Source organism: Silurus meridionalis, chromosome 23 (assembly GCF_014805685.1).
Source record: "Silurus meridionalis isolate SWU-2019-XX chromosome 23, ASM1480568v1, whole genome shotgun sequence".
Lineage (NCBI taxonomy): Eukaryota > Metazoa > Chordata > Actinopteri > Siluriformes > Siluridae > Silurus > Silurus meridionalis.
Genome location: NC_060906.1, coordinates 1,820,911 through 1,836,464, shown reverse-complemented (window position 1 = coordinate 1,836,464; position 15,554 = coordinate 1,820,911). Strand labels below are relative to the sequence as shown.

The 15,554-nt window shown below is 41.8% G+C and overlaps 1 protein-coding gene and 1 long non-coding RNA gene across 4 annotated transcripts; one reads left to right on the top strand and one right to left on the bottom strand.

The window, feature by feature from the left end:
• Nucleotides 1-11,159: 11,159 nt before the first annotated feature.
• On the bottom strand, nt 11,160-12,081 carry LOC124376839 (DNA excision repair protein ERCC-6-like). Its single transcript, XM_046836133.1, has one exon. The coding sequence runs from the start codon at nt 11,717-11,719 to the stop codon at nt 11,291-11,293; it is 429 nt and encodes a 142-aa protein (XP_046692089.1). The 5' UTR covers nt 11,720-12,081; the 3' UTR covers nt 11,160-11,290.
• Nucleotides 12,082-12,445: 364 nt separating this feature from the next.
• LOC124376896 lies at nt 12,446-15,228 on the top strand. Of its 3 annotated transcripts, none has more exons than XR_006923979.1 (5): nt 12,446-12,686; nt 12,791-12,975; nt 13,074-13,209; nt 14,699-14,906; nt 15,037-15,228. It is a non-coding gene; the product is annotated as an uncharacterized LOC124376896 (long non-coding RNA). The 3 variants fall into 3 exon arrangements; XR_006923978.1 differs by having other exon boundaries at nt 12,446-12,706; nt 12,791-12,971; XR_006923977.1 differs by having other exon boundaries at nt 12,446-12,706.
• The last annotated feature ends 326 nt before the right edge of the window (nt 15,229-15,554 follow it).

Sequence of the window (15,554 nt, the reverse complement as noted above, 5' to 3'; positions counted from 1 at the left end):
TTACATTCACCAAACACAAAGTGAGCCTTAAGAAGTTCATCAAACGCACCAAGACCACTCACTGACTTGCATGATATGACTTTCTTCTCAAGAATGATGTAGTATCCATGAATGCTGTTCTTTTTTGTACCCATGATAAGCATGTATGGCTGTGTGCTTTCTTCACTGGAGTCAAGGTGCTCTTGTATGCTCTTGTTTGGTCAGGTGATTAATCAAGAGTAGTTTCAGTCTCACTTGAGGTGTGAATTGTGGGCAGGCTTACTCACTTATATTGAAGGTGTAACCAGCCTAATCTTCAGTGTGCTTTAGCTCTATCTTGAATCTACTCTCTTCTGGTAAGGTAGGATTCTAACTTTGTATATCTATTTAACTCAGTTGATTCTAGAGTGTTGGTCTGTGCTTATTAGTTTGGTCAGGTGATTAATCAAGAGTAGTTTCAGTCTCACTTGAGGTGTGAATTGTGGGAAGGGCTTACTCACTTATACTGAAGGCGCGCCGCTACAGACTATGGTCTGTGGCGGTAGTAGGTAGTCCCCACAAGTAGGTAACCCCCTTAAAGTCAGTAACTCTTAGTGTTATTTAGAAAGTCCTATTTATACTCTTTCTTACTTTAAAAAACACATTGATCTCAAACTGGGAGATCAGTCATGTGCCTCAAACCCATCTCTGTAGTCATCTCTTACAGACACAGACGTTCCCATCCACAGAACAGATGTCACATCGCCAGTAACCTCATCTACCCTTCCCTGTTGTCTCAATCTCAAACAGCGGTGGTAGGTGGGCTCTGGAATTGTCAGTCTGCTGTAAGGAAAGCTGACTTTATCACAGGCTTGGCTTCCCACTACACCTTTGACTTTCTGGCACTTACTGAGACCTGGATATCCCCACAGAACACTGCTACACCAGCTGCTCTGTCTTCTGCCTATGCTTTCTCTCACTCACCAAGAGAAACTGGTAGAGGTGGTGGTACAGGTCTACTTTTATCACGGAGATGGTGTTTCACACCTCTCCCTTTGTCTTATTTAACCATGACTTCTTTTGAATTTCATGCAGTTTCAGTTACCTCTCCAATCAACCTTTTCATCATCGTCATCCACCGCCCTCCTGGTCCCCTTGGAGACTTCCTAGAAGAGATGGACACGCTCCTCAGTACTTTCCTCTGATGGCACCCTCTGACAGTTCTTGGTGACTTCAACCTCCCATCCGACAAACTTCAGTCATCTTGCCTCTTGCCTTTTCTGAATACCTTCTCCTTGACATTTAACAGCTGCCCTCCAACCCACAAGGGAGGAAATGCCCTGGACCTGGTTTTCACCCGTCCTACTCCAGCTACAGACATGACTGCCACTCCACTTCCAATCTCTGATCATCACCTGGTTTCCTTTTTAATCACTCTTCCTATTCAACCTAAAAATAATTTACATGTCTCTCTTATCCGTCCTAACCTTCACTCTATCTCTCCTCCTCTGTAACTTCATGTACTCTTTCATCTCTTCCTGACCCTGACTCCTTTTCCTCTCTACCCTTAGACGTTGCTACGGACTCCTTCCTCTCATCTCTTTCCTCAACCATGGACCTCCTTTGCCCCTTGACTACAAGACCCAAGAAGACTTCTTGTCCCACACCGTGGCTGTCAGAAGTTTTGCGCAGTAATCGACGAGAACTCCGATCTGCAGAGAGGAAGTGGAAAAATCACAACTTTATGTAGACCTCTCATCTTACCGTGCACTCCTGACCAAATTTTCTATGGAGGTGACTTCTGCCAAAACTGCCTTTTACAAGGAAAAGCTTAAGGCCTCTGCACAAGATCCTCGTAAGCTTCACAACATCTTCTCTTCTCTACTCAACCCCCCTGCTGCACCTGCTCCATCCTCCCTGACTGCTAATGACTTTGCCTCCTTCTATGATGAAAAGATTAAGAAAATCTGCCAGACCTTCACTTCCTCTCCAACAATGACTACACAACACAGCCAACAATCCGTCTCTGTCAAGCTTCTCAACCTTAACAGAAGATGAGATACTGCAAGTCATCCGATCTTGCAATCCCACCACCCGTCCTCTGGATCCAATCCCTTCAACTACGCTCGAGACCATCACGCAAGATCTCCTGCCCTTCATCTCCACAATCATCAATGGGTCATTAACATCTGGCTATGTACCAACTACCTTCAAGCAAGCAAGGGTCATTCCTATCTTGAAGAAACCTGCTCTGGATCCATCAGACATCAACAACTACAGACCGGTATCACTTTTTTCCTTTCTTTCTAAATCTCTGCAACGCACTGGTATTAACCAACTGTCTGTCTATCTCTCACAGAAAAACCTCCATGATCCGAACCAGTCTGGGTTCAAAGCGGCACATTCCACAGAGACGGCCCTTTTGGCTGTTTCTGAGAAACTGCATGCTGCTCGGTCAGCCAAGCTGTCATCTGTACTTATCTTCCTGGACCTTTCAGCAGCATTTGACACAGTCAACCACAAGACACTTTTGTCAACCCTCAAGAGCCTTGGTATCTGCGGAACAGCATGGAATGGTTTGCTTCCTACCTGGAAGGTCGCTCATACCAGGTAACATGGAGGGATCCACATCTGCCCGTGCAGACTCACCACTGGTGTCCCACAAGGCTCTGTACTTGGTCCCTCCTTTTCTCCTCTATACCCACTCCATTGGTGAAGTCATATCCTCACATGGGTTTTCTTATCAGTGCTATGCAGATGACACTCAACTCATCTTTTCTTTCCCTCCATCAGATACCACAGCTTCTGCTCGGATCTCAGCATGCTTGTCAGACATATCTTTATGGATGAGTGCTCACCAACTAAAACTCAACCCCAGCAAAACAGAACTGCTGGTCATCCCAGGTGATTCATCTCCAGGTCAAGATCTACAAATAACACTTCATGACTCTCTGCTCTCCCTTCAGCCACTGCTCGTAACCTTGGGGTAACTATGGACAATGAACTGTCTTTTTTCCCACATGTCGCTAATGTTGCTCGTTCTTGTCGATTTCTTCTCTAAAACATCCAAAGGATTCAACCATTTCTGTCCATACAGGCTGCCCAGGTGCTTGTTCAGTCTCTTGTCATTTCAAGGCTTTGACTACTGCAACTCTCTGCTGGCAGGTCTTCCCCTGAACGCTATTCATCCACTGCAAATGATCCAAAATGCAGCTGCACGACTTGTGTTCAATCAGCCCAAGTTTTCCCACACCACCCCACTGCTGCGCTCCTTCACTGGCTTCCAGTAGCTGCACGTATCAGATTCAAAACACTGATGCTTGCCTACAAGGCCAAAATGGACCAGCACCATCTTACCTCAGTGACCTCATCACATCTCGCACTGCACCACGCTGTCTGAGATCCTCCAGCACTGCTCGATTGGTACCACCTTCTCTCAGAATGAGAGGTAAGTACAATTCAAAGCTCTTCTCTGTTCTGGCACCAAGGTGGTGGAATGAACTTCCCTAGATGTCCGTACAGCAGAGTCCCTGATTATCTTCAAGACTGAAGACCTACCTCTTCCTGAAATACCTAAATTAGCACTTTCCAAGTTTGTAGAATTCGAGTTATATTTATATTGAGTTTGTAATCTTGCATACCAGTGTAGATTTATTAATTACTAGAGATTTAAAGCACGTTTTTACGTCGCTCTGGATAAGGGCGTCTGCTAAATGCCGCAAATGTAAATGTAAATGTTGTATGTTAGTCCCAGCCTAATAAAAAAAAAAAGATCTACATTTGACCTGCTTCATTAGTTTTATAGAATAAAATCAGCCCAACACGCATTCACTTTAAGCAGACCACAGGTGATATTTGATATTTATTTGATATTTAGTGTAGAGGGTTAAGGGCCTTGCTCAAGGGCAGCTCAGTGTTGGTGGGATTTAAACCTGTTTTCAGGATTCAAACCAAAGTTCAATGCCTCTACCACTGAGCCACCATCTCCCAGGTGGTTACAGAAAAGACCAAATTTACCTTTTTGAAGACAAGGTGTTTTTCAGCTTGAGATGAGATCTTGAGATCTTTCAAGACATCTTGAGTCTTGTGGTGATGGTGGAATTACATAAAGTAAAAGAAGAATAGAAGCAATATCCTTGGCCAATCCTAAAAAAAAAAAAAAAACAGCAACGGATCATCAGGAAAAAAAACATAAAGAAGCCTAAACAATCTTCTTTTGCAACACCCACATCTGAGGCAGTGGATGATTCCTGTTTTGATGTGTCGATCACAAGTGAGTCAGTTATTTGAATCAGATCTCTGAACCAGCTATTCATAGTAAACAAATTCTTGCATCATCACCAAAAAAAGAGTAATGAATTCATGAAACAAATTAATTTTTAATAACAAGTAAAAAACATTCAAAATATATATAGCCAATCGTTACAATCTTTGAATTCTAAATCCATAAACACCTGTTTTACCTCTTCTCGTCGAGAGCCGACCCTGGGGGAGGGGGTACTGTCAGGGCCTCCTCCCTCCTACACTCACACAGCCATGCCCTCCTACTAATCACCTTCACCTGTCTTCAATCTACTCTCTTCTTTATAAGGAGCACACTTCCACTCACTCACCGTCTGATCTACTTTTCAAACTGGTGATCATCATTGGATTAGATCATCAAGTGACACAGCTACTATAAACTTTAAACTATCAAAATTAACGATAGCTAAACTCAATACAGTATGTGGTTTTTGCATTTTTAAAGTACACTTTTATAAATAAATACCCTGAATTCGAGTTTTAGTTATAATAAGGAAAACATATAAGAAAAAAATGTATTTGATTAGTTGCAGCTCTACATTGAAGTATACAGTGTCACACCAGACCAGGGAGCAGACAATCAGTCTGCAAACGTGTGTATATTAATGTTTATTGTGATTATTTATTGGCAAATTACTGTAAATATTTTAGATTCATGTTGTTTTTACACCGCTCTTGGGGGAGGAGATGAGCTTTCCTCAGCCTTCTCAGGAAGTAGAGATGCTGCTGGGCTTTCTTGGTGATGGAGCTGGTGTTAAGTGACCAGGTGAGGTTGTCCGCCAGATGAACACCAAGGAATTTGGTGCTCTTGACGATCTCCACTGAAGATCCATCGATGATCAGTGTAGAATGGTCGCTCTGTGCTCTTCTGAAGTCAACAACCATCTCTTTGGTTTTGTCCACGTTCAGAGACAGGTTGTTGGCTCCACACCAGGCTGTTAACCGTTGCACCTCCTCTCTGTATGCTGACTCGTCGTTCTTGCTGATTAGACCCACCACGGTCGTGTCATCAGCAAACTTAATGATATGATTTGAGCTGTGAGTTGGTGCACAGTCGTGAGTCAGCAGAGTGAACAGCAGTGGACTGAGCACACAGCCCTGAGGGGCCCCAGTGCTCAGTGTGGTGGTACTGGAGATGCTGTTCCCGATCCGGACTGACTGAGGTCTCTCGGTCAGGAAGTCCAGGATCCAGTTGCAGAGAGAGGTGTTCAGGCCCAGTAGGCTCAGCTTCTCGATCAGGTGCTGGGGAATGATTGTGTTGAATGCTGAACTGAAGTCTATGAACAGCATCCTTACATAAGAGTCCTTGTTATCCAGATGGGTGAGGGCCAGATGGAGGGTTGTGGAGATGGCATCGTCCGTGGAGCGGTTTGGACGATACGCAAACTGCATGGGGTCCAGTGCGGTGGGAGCTGGGTCTTTATGTGCCTCATGACAAGCCTCTCAAGCACTTCATCATGATGGGTGTGAGTGCAACGGGACGATAGTCATTGAGGCAGGACACAGAAGACTTCTTCGGCACAGGAATGATGGTCGTCGTCTTGAGGCACGAAGGAACAGTGGTGCTGCTCAGGGAGATGTTGAAGATGTCAGTGAAGACATCTGCTAGTTGTTCTGCACATTCCTGAGCACTCTGCCAGGAATGTTGTCAGGTCCAGCAGACTTCCGTGGGTTAACTCTGCATAGAGTTTTCCTCACTTCAGCTGTGGTTAGACATAGCACCTGGTCACTGGGAGGAGGGATTGTCTTCCTCACCACCACGTTGTTCTGCACCTCGAACCGGGCGTAGAAGTCGTTCAGCGCATCTGGAAGGGAGGCGTCACGGTCACAAGCAGGTGATGTGGTCTTGTAATTTGTGATCGCCTGGATGCCCTGCCACATGCGCCGGGTGTCTCCGCTGTCCTGAAGTGGCCATGGATTCTCTTGGCGTGTGCGCGCCGCCTCTCTGATAGCACGGGACAGTTTGGCCCTTGCTGTTTTAAGGCCGCCTTGTCCCCTGCTCTGAAGGCAGAGTCTCTTGTTTTTAGCAGCGCATGAACCTTGGCGGTCATCCATGGCTTCTGGTTGGAGCGTATAGTGATGGTCTTGGAGATAGTTACGTCATCAATGCACTTGCCGATGTAACTGGTCACTGTTGACGTGTACTCCTCCAAGTTGATGAAATCGCCATTGGTTGCAGCTTCCCTGAACATGTCCCAGTCAGTGCATTCAAAACAGTCCTGGAGAGCAGACATGGATCCTGCTGGCCAGGTTCTCACTTGTTTTTGAGCTGGTCTTGAACGCCTGCTGAGTGGTCTGTATGCTGGGATCAACATAACAGAGATGTGGTCTGAGTACCCGAGGTGGGGGCGGGGCTTCGCACGGTATGCGCCCCGGATGTTTGTGTAAACAACATCCAGCGTGTTTTCTCCTCTGGTTGCAAAGTCCACATTCTGATAGAATTTGGGAAGCACAGTCCTGAGATTTGCATGATTAAAATCTCCGGTGACTATAAACAGTACAGAGATGTGCATAGTCATGTCCCATTGAAGGACATTTTAAAAGATCTGTGCGATGGTGAAAATGTATCCACAAACATGCATAAAATAGATAAATCTGCCTTAGGATTGATCTTGTATCAAGACTCTTTTGAAGTAGTGAACCCTTTAGGGTCTGGCAAGAAAAAACATAAGATACTTGCTATAGACCTTACATTAGCAGATCTTTGTCCTTCTAACAGATCAAGCACTGATCAAATGCAGTTGGTGTTTCTCTGTAGGGAACAAGACTTTAAGTAGTTTGGTGAAAAAGTGGTCATGAGCTGCTTAGTTGACGATCTTAAAGAGCTTTAGACTACAGGTGTATGTTTTCCTGATGGACTGAACGTCAAAGCAATTTTGCGGGTGATAGCCGGTGACAATTTAGGCTCACATAGGATTGATGGGTTTGTGGAAAATTTCAGTGGAAGCACATACTTCTGCTGATACTGTGAAATAGATAAACATTTCAGCAAGATCCACTTTCCAGGGCCACATTTCGTACAGTGTTCAAAACTGTGCTGAGGGTTTGCCTCATAGTTTGTCAGCCAGGGTTGCCCCCATGGCTTGGACATGATTTGTTTGAAGGCGTTGTGTCGTATGATATTCCTTTATGTATACAACATCTTGTAAAATTTGACAGACAATTTACTTACCTGGAATTGAATCGCAGGATCAGTCAGTTTGTTTCTGGCAAACGAAAACAGGGACAGGCCGTGTGAAATGAACCCGGGAAGTGAGAAGCTCGGTGGCCACGCTGTACAAAACTGGTGTTTTTTGAGGATGCCGCCATTGTTGATTGGTGACAAAATTGAATTCCCTGGTACAAATGAAGTTTGGCAACTAATTTTACTGTTAAGGGAAATCGTAGCACTTGTTTGTTCACCAGCCATTTCCAAGCATCAGGTGGGGTATTTAAGAGTTTTGATTGAGTACCTACATTTCAGGAAACACATTTTTCCTGCCCACTGTCTCAGACCTAAACATCATTATCTTAGCCACTACCCTGAGCTCATTATTCATTTGTCCATTAATTTGCTTGTGGACTTTAAGGTTTGAGAGCAAGCATGTTTATTTCCAAACAGTGTGTAAGGAAATTACATAACTTTCAGAATCTTTGCTTGACTCTTGCAGAAAGACATCAGCTTCTCCAGGCATTTCTTCATTCTGGTGAGTTCTTCCCTCATACTATTGTCACAGACAAGGCAACAGAGTTTGTAGTGAGTGACTACAATGACATCATTAGGGAAGCTGTAGCTGGATATGATTTTCAGCCTGAAAACACTATGGTTGCTCATAAGGCAAATGTTAAAGGAACAACATGCAAAACAAACATGTATATTTTAAATCAGGAAAAGGATGAAGGCATGAAGCATAATGGTAGCAGTCTATCAGTCTGAGCTGTTAATTAGTAGTATTGCTGTAGGTGTCTGTAGAAGTTTCACCTACAGTATATAAAAGTCTGATATCATAATGTTTCTCTTTGGTGGCAGAAACAATGTAGTTGAGATGGAGAAAAGCAGCCTGTTTCACATTATGTTAAAAAATACTAAACAAAACAAAAATAAAATGATCCAAGATGTTTTCCTGTTTCACTTGTACTATTTACTGACACAGTATAGAATAATCCCTTTTCATATTTAAGCCCTATACAACAACAGTAGGTTTTTTTGAATTGCTTAAGCACGATTTTAAAAACAGGGCCTGTGTTTTTTGCATAATTAAACAGATTAATTAATTAAACAGATTTTTTGCATAATTAAACATTCTAATAAACTATACACATCTGTGTAAAAACCACACTTTGTTACAATATGAAATACACACGTTTCACATTACTATACTGTTTGCACAAGTTACACTCTGCTTTGATAAACCTGAAACACTTTTAGCACTTCTACTTCCCTATGATTAGAGTAGGCTACCATCAATAAAGTACAAGTATAATGTAAATTCACCAAACACTACACAAGACCAATGTTGCAGACTGAAGAAACTCATTTATTTGTCAACACGCCCAAAATGTTGACATGGAGATTCATAATACTGTAACAGTCACTTCATGTATTGTACTGTTAGTTCACTGTAAAAAAATAAAAAGAACTAGACATTGTCTCTTCGCCTAGCTGGATCTGGCCAGAGAATTTCATCAACATTGCAGGCAATGTTGTCATTAGCAAGACACCTTGGAAAGAAATGTCTTGAATGATGAATCCATCCTTGCATTGCTGCTACCTCCATTTGGGGTACCTCAGCCTGGAGACGGAGATCATGTACCTTCCACCGCCATGCCGAGAAACTCTTCTAAAGGGTTGAGGAATGGAGAGTATAGTGGAAGATATAGGATGGTGAAATGTTGATGTTGCTGAAACCAGTTCTGAACTAGTGCATAGCGGTTTAAAGACGCATTTTCCCAGACAACAATTTATTGCATATGATCGATTTGATTTGCTGCTGTTATGTTGTGCAATTGGTCCAAGAATGTAAGTATGAGTGCTGTGTTATAAGGGCCCATATGGGCATGGCGGTGGAGGACCTAATTCTGTGTAATGGCTGCACAAAGTGTTTTATTACCCCCACGTTGCCCTGGGACATTGACTATAGCCCTGTGGCCAATGATGCTTCTTTCCCTCCTTCGTGTTCTCGTCAGGTTGAACCCAGCCTCATCTACGTAAATGAACTCATGCTGGATCTCCTCTCCATCCATTCGTAAAACTCTCTGAAGAACAGTGTCATGCAAAATTGTGTAGATCTATTATACATATTACAGTACAGTAAAAGATTGAGACAGTATGCAAGACCACACTGCTAAAGTAAATACATACCTCTGCATAATCATGCCGCAGTCGTTTCACCCTTTCGGAATTGCGCTCGAAAGGCACTCGATAAATTTGCTTCATTTGAAGATGTCTTTTTTTAAGGATGTGTGCCAGTGTTAATGTTGAGACCTGATGGATATCGTTGAAACTGGCTTGATTATTGACAATGTTGCTTGGAGCTGATTGAGTGTTATAGCATTGTTCTGTGAACATAGGTCAGATTCGGTCCTCTTTGAGCAACTTCTTGTCTTCCTCTACCTCCAGCATGGCCTCCATCTCTACATCTTCCTCTGTTGATTCCTCCTCTGACTCCTCTTCCTCCCCTTCCTCCTCCTCCTTGTCCTCCTCCTCGTTCACCTCGTCGTCTTACTCTTTCCCTGACTCTTTCCATTGTGCTTGAAGACCGATGAACTCACCTGCTGCTTTTTATAGTGCTTATACACCTGATTGGTGTGTCTATAATTAAGCAAACAAGTGTTTGTCAAATTACTGCACCATCCAACCAATTGGTTCAACAGTCATCAGGTGTGCAGTCAGTGCTTTGGTATTACAAGAAGTGACTTCAAGATAGATTTTTGTATGCAATGTGTGTTTAGTGTTTTGCAAATCACTGTGTGTAGAGTTTTACAACAAGTGTGAGGTTGACGATGTGCTTATAGTTGTGCAAATATGGGCTGATGTTTTGCCTCTTTAGTGTGTAAGGTTTTGCTAATATTGTACTACTTTTAATTTTAGTGTGTAAGCAATGCAAAAAAACTGTAACTGATAATTGATTAGATAAGTGACGATCATATAATAATGATAAAAAAAAATCTGTTATAAAGTGGAAAAAGACATCTCGGTGTCTTGCAGATAAAAACAGCAACAAGGTCCCAGAGGGCTAAACTAAGTCTGAAAGATAAAGCTGCATATTTTTCATCCATATTTAAAGATAAAGATGGATTTGAAATAAAATACATATATTCATTTAAAGGTAACAAGCTCAATAATTATGTTCAAGTATTGTTTTACCCTTTTTCCTAAATAATTTGCTCTTTGGTAGGTCGAGGAGTCTTCAGCTGTCACCACTTTCAAAAGGGAGATTTTTCTTGTTGAATATCGAGGGGATGTCTATTCATTACTAAACAATAATCTGAAAGAAGGCACAGACTCCAACCCTCTGCAGTTGAAGTGTTTTTCTTTGAATTTCATTTTATTGGAAAAAGAATGTGGTATGTATATTGCTGTAAATGTCTTTCAAATGATGAAATGAAAACAGAGTGGATGGAAAGCCCCATCTCTGCTTATCTGCACTAAAGGATACAAGTCCTGGGGAAGAGATTCCTTATAACTACAGATATTCTGACTGGCCATGGAGAAGCAAGGTATTTAAAGATTCAACTCAATTTTCAAATGTTTTTTGACTCCAAATCCTTTCGAAGCAATATTAAGCATGTTGGTGATGTGCATGTTGTTCCCCAAAATGTGTAACATTTGTTAAACTCATATGAATGGACAGTTTATTGTTTAAAAGGTTTTTTATTTATGTGGGGAAGTGTTAGCACTTTATTGTGAATCTGCACAGGTAACTGCTGAGCTGGAACAACCATCAAAAGCTATAGCCAGCTGTGCAGCAGGAGATGAAACAGAGAGGATAAGTGTCTGTGAACTTTGTGTTTGTAATACTCAAGGGGATGTTTAATTTCTATTAACTTTTTAAACTTTAAACAGCGCCCACATCACCTGCAGGTTGTTCTGAACCGGTGTGCCAGTGAGCAGGAGGCGGTGCCGTGCCGGAACTGCGCTCACACTCATCGTAGTTTTCAGTGATGAGTTTTTGATCTCGTGTGCTTCATCTAGGATGATGTAATCCCAGAAGAACTCATGTCCTCTGAATGAGGCCAGCTGCTGCCAGTTATTAATTAGCATTTGATATGTGGTAATGACTGCTCCACCCCTACGCTGGATTTGTTCCAGGTTCCGGCTGCGCTCCAATTTGTTTTTGCCATGAAATTCTTTGACTTGAAAGCCAGGGGTACAGTGCTTAAATTTATTTAGCCATTTCTTGATCAAGGAGGTGGGCATGACAAGAAGCGTGTGATTGATCTGGAAGCTGAGGACCTGCACCGTCTTGCCCAAACCCATGTCGTCCGCAAGGATGCTGCCGACATGCCCGTCCCTATGCAGGCTGTACAGGAAGGCCACGCCATATTTTTAATGCTCATACAGCTGATTGTAAAGCCCTTTATACATCATTAAACCACTGTTGCGCACGTTCACAAACTCCTCCTCTTCATCAGATACGTACAGCTCTTTCATAGCCTTCTCCAATCGCTTCAATCGACCCAGCATCTTATCACTCGGACGCACATCAAATGCTCGCCAGAAAAATCCCAGAGAAAGTTGAGCGGCCTCCTTCCCCTGCTGCCTAAGTCTAACACACATACAGAAGAAAAATAAACTGTAAATTCAGTACTTTTTAATTTATAAACACACCCCACATACACATAAACAATACATACAATAAATATCACAGTAGACACACACACACACACACACACACACACACACACACACACACACACACACAGCATACATACATCACAATATACACACACACACACACATACACACACACACACACACACACATACATACATCACAATATACACACACACACATACACACACACACACACACACACACACACACACACATACATACATCACACCATTGGGAGCATTATAAGGAAGTTTAAAACTTATGGAACAGCTGCAAACCTGCCTGGTCGTGGAAGAACGCTCATAATTTCATCAAGGCCCTCAACAACTTAGTCAGGACAGCTAAGAAAACCCTGTGTGACTGCAAGACAGCTACAGGATGACATGATGAAGGCTGGTACAAGTGCTTTAGTGGCAACTATAAGACGTGCACTGAATAATCAAGGACTTTATGGCCGGACCCCAAGACGCACTCCACTCTTGACCTCAAGGAACATCAGGAGTCGACTAGAATATGCCAGGAGGAATTTGGATAAAACTACAGAGTTCTGGGAGACAGTTCTATGGACTGACAAAACCAAACTGGAACTTTTTGGACATATGGACCAGCGGTATGTCTGCCGTGCAAAAGGTCAGGTTAATGACCGGAAGAATACCATCCCTACGGTCAAGCATGGAGGTGGGTCAATAATGTGGGGCTGTTTTTCTGTGGCAGGAACTGGCAATCTTGATTGTGTACCTGGCATCATGGATTCCCAGAAATACCAGGTCATTTTGAAGAAGAACGTGATGCCTTCTGTTGACAAATTAAACCATGATCAGTGGATCTTGGAAGTGCGACGGTTTTCTCAGAGCTATTAGTGGATTTACAAGATTTGGAGGAAAACGGAATAACTGTAGGTAGTGAAACTATATTGTATTATCGCTGGTGATAATTTAGGTTCACACAGCATTGGTGGGTTTACTGAAAATTTCAGTAATTCTCAATACTTTTGCAGATACTGTGAAATCGCACAAAGTGAATTTCAAAGTGATGACCCAAGTGTTTGTGGTCCACAGCGCACCCCTAAAAGTTACTATTCTGCTGTTTGTGATCAACAAACTAAAAACAGTCAAGGCAGCAAAGGAATAAAGGTAAACTCTGTTTTTAATACTCTGAAATCTTTTCATGTTTGCCAGCCTGGTCTCGCACCTTGTTTAGACCATGACATTTTTGAGGGTGTCTTAGCCTATGATATTGCATTGTACTTGAAGTATTTCATTAAAAATAGGCAATGGCTTACATATTCAAACTTGAACAGACGCATCAAGCAGTTTAAATACAAAGGAACTGATGCACTCACAAAGCCATGTGCTGTCAACTCAGAGGTGCCCAAGCTTTCGGACAAGCTGTTCAGAATTGGAATTACTTAAGGTTGTTTCCTGTTTTAATTAATGACAAAGTGCAAAATCCAGATCATGATGTGTGGCAGCTAACGCTCCAGCTTAAAGATTTTGTTGATTTAATTTGTGCACAAAAGATTTCATCAGCACAGGTAGCCTATCTTGACATTCTAATCCAAGAATACTTGGAATCAAGAAAGTCTTTATTTCGGAGAGTCCACTAAAACCAAAACATCACAGCGGTACGTCATATAAAAAGAGTCTTTTCCACTGAGTTTGGAGAACTACTTATTATTTAATTTAGAATGATGCAGCTGTGTATTTTGTGATGGAAATGCACAAAGCTGACTATCATTCTGAATACCACCTGTACTCTGTGACAAAACAAAGTACCAGGGTGCAATGTCTTAGCAGTAATGACTTGGTGGATTTTTATCCATTGTCATCATGCATTGTTAATGGGCACCAAGTCATTCCACTAAAACAGTGTGCTGTCGGAATAAAACATGTTTTAGGCACAGTGGTGAAAAAAACAATATTAAAATGCTATATAAATATAGCAAATAAAATGTGAACATATGCAAAAGTCTTAGGAACCTTGCTATTTTAACCTTCCAAAATGGTTTTAAGCTAGTTATTTATATATTTTGCTGTATCATTTATATATTTTGTATCAGTAGGAAATATCAGTTTGCATTTCCAAACATTTCTTTGAACAAATTTTAATAATCCAGTGTAACTTTTGTATGAGCAAAGAGTCTGGCATCAGTTGCTGTACAAAAACAGTTTTCACAGTACTGTAGCTTTGCAGGTGCGTTTCTTCAAGCATCTTCCGATTTTTGCCACAGTTCTTCTGTATTTAGTGTGTCTCTTTTTCTGTTTCTTTGTGCAATTGCAGATGGATCCAATTATGTACGATCAGATCACTTTGTAGAGCATAAGATTCTGTGACTTTTTGTATACAAAATCTTACTGGATGCTTAATGTCAAAAGAAATGTTTGGAAATTTAAACTGATTTCCTACTGACACACTACAGCAAAATATATAAATAACTTGCTTAAAAACAATTTTTGGATAAAAACTAAGGTGCCTTAAACTTTTGCACTATTGCATATTAAAAATATGAACACGTGTTTTTTTGTACTTTTAGATGTGCAGGCAATTAAATCCGCAAACATATTCTATTCTCAAAATTGAAGACTTGTCATAAATTTAATATTACTTCTAACTTGATTCCAGAAATGACTGGAGAGAACATTTCTACGCTCTGCCATCAATGAGGTTTTGCCTGAGCTTCCAGAGGTGACTAAAGAAATTTTAGAAGAGACTTTGCATTCTCTAGGCGTGGAGACTTATGAGAATTTCAAGTTTATAGAGGAAGATGATTTGCTATCAGCATTGAGGCCAGTTCAAGCCTGAAAAGTCATTGCTGCTTGGAAACTGAGATGTAAGTCATGTTTTGCAGAACAGAATACTACTAGTGCCCAAACTTGCTTGCTCAAAACATTTAAAAGGTAATCAATATAAAAACATTTACATTGTGTTATTGATGATTGCTTTTTGTGTTTTTTTTTTAGGTCAGACTCTTGAAACCAGCAGCTCATCTGTTGGTTCATCACCAGGACATCCCACACCCTTGCAGTCTTTTTCACCCAGTAGTTCACAATCATTCTCTTCCAGCAGCTCCCATAGCCTTGATATTGACTGGGTGTATACCTTTCTGATACTGTGGGAGAAGTTCCCAGAGGAACTGATGCAGGTATTGGAGAGAGAAAACGAGCAAGTCCAAGAATGTGAAGAGAAATGGTCCGGATTGTGGTGACTGAGATTATGCGAAAAGGTTCTGCCCAAAGTAGAAGGCATTCTACTGAAGTTGTCAAAAAGATGGCATCAAAATATCCTAAATCTCTGCAAGATGTAATAGAGGGAGATGTGGTTGGGCCAGGGTACCATTCTTTACTTAAGCAGTTGCAATATAGGATTGAAAATGTGAAGCGATCTACAACCCCTAAAATAAGAAAATGAAAGCATCGTGTTGATGAGTCTGACACAGAGGAAATACCTCCAGAGCAGAGAGCAACAATCCAGGATACTT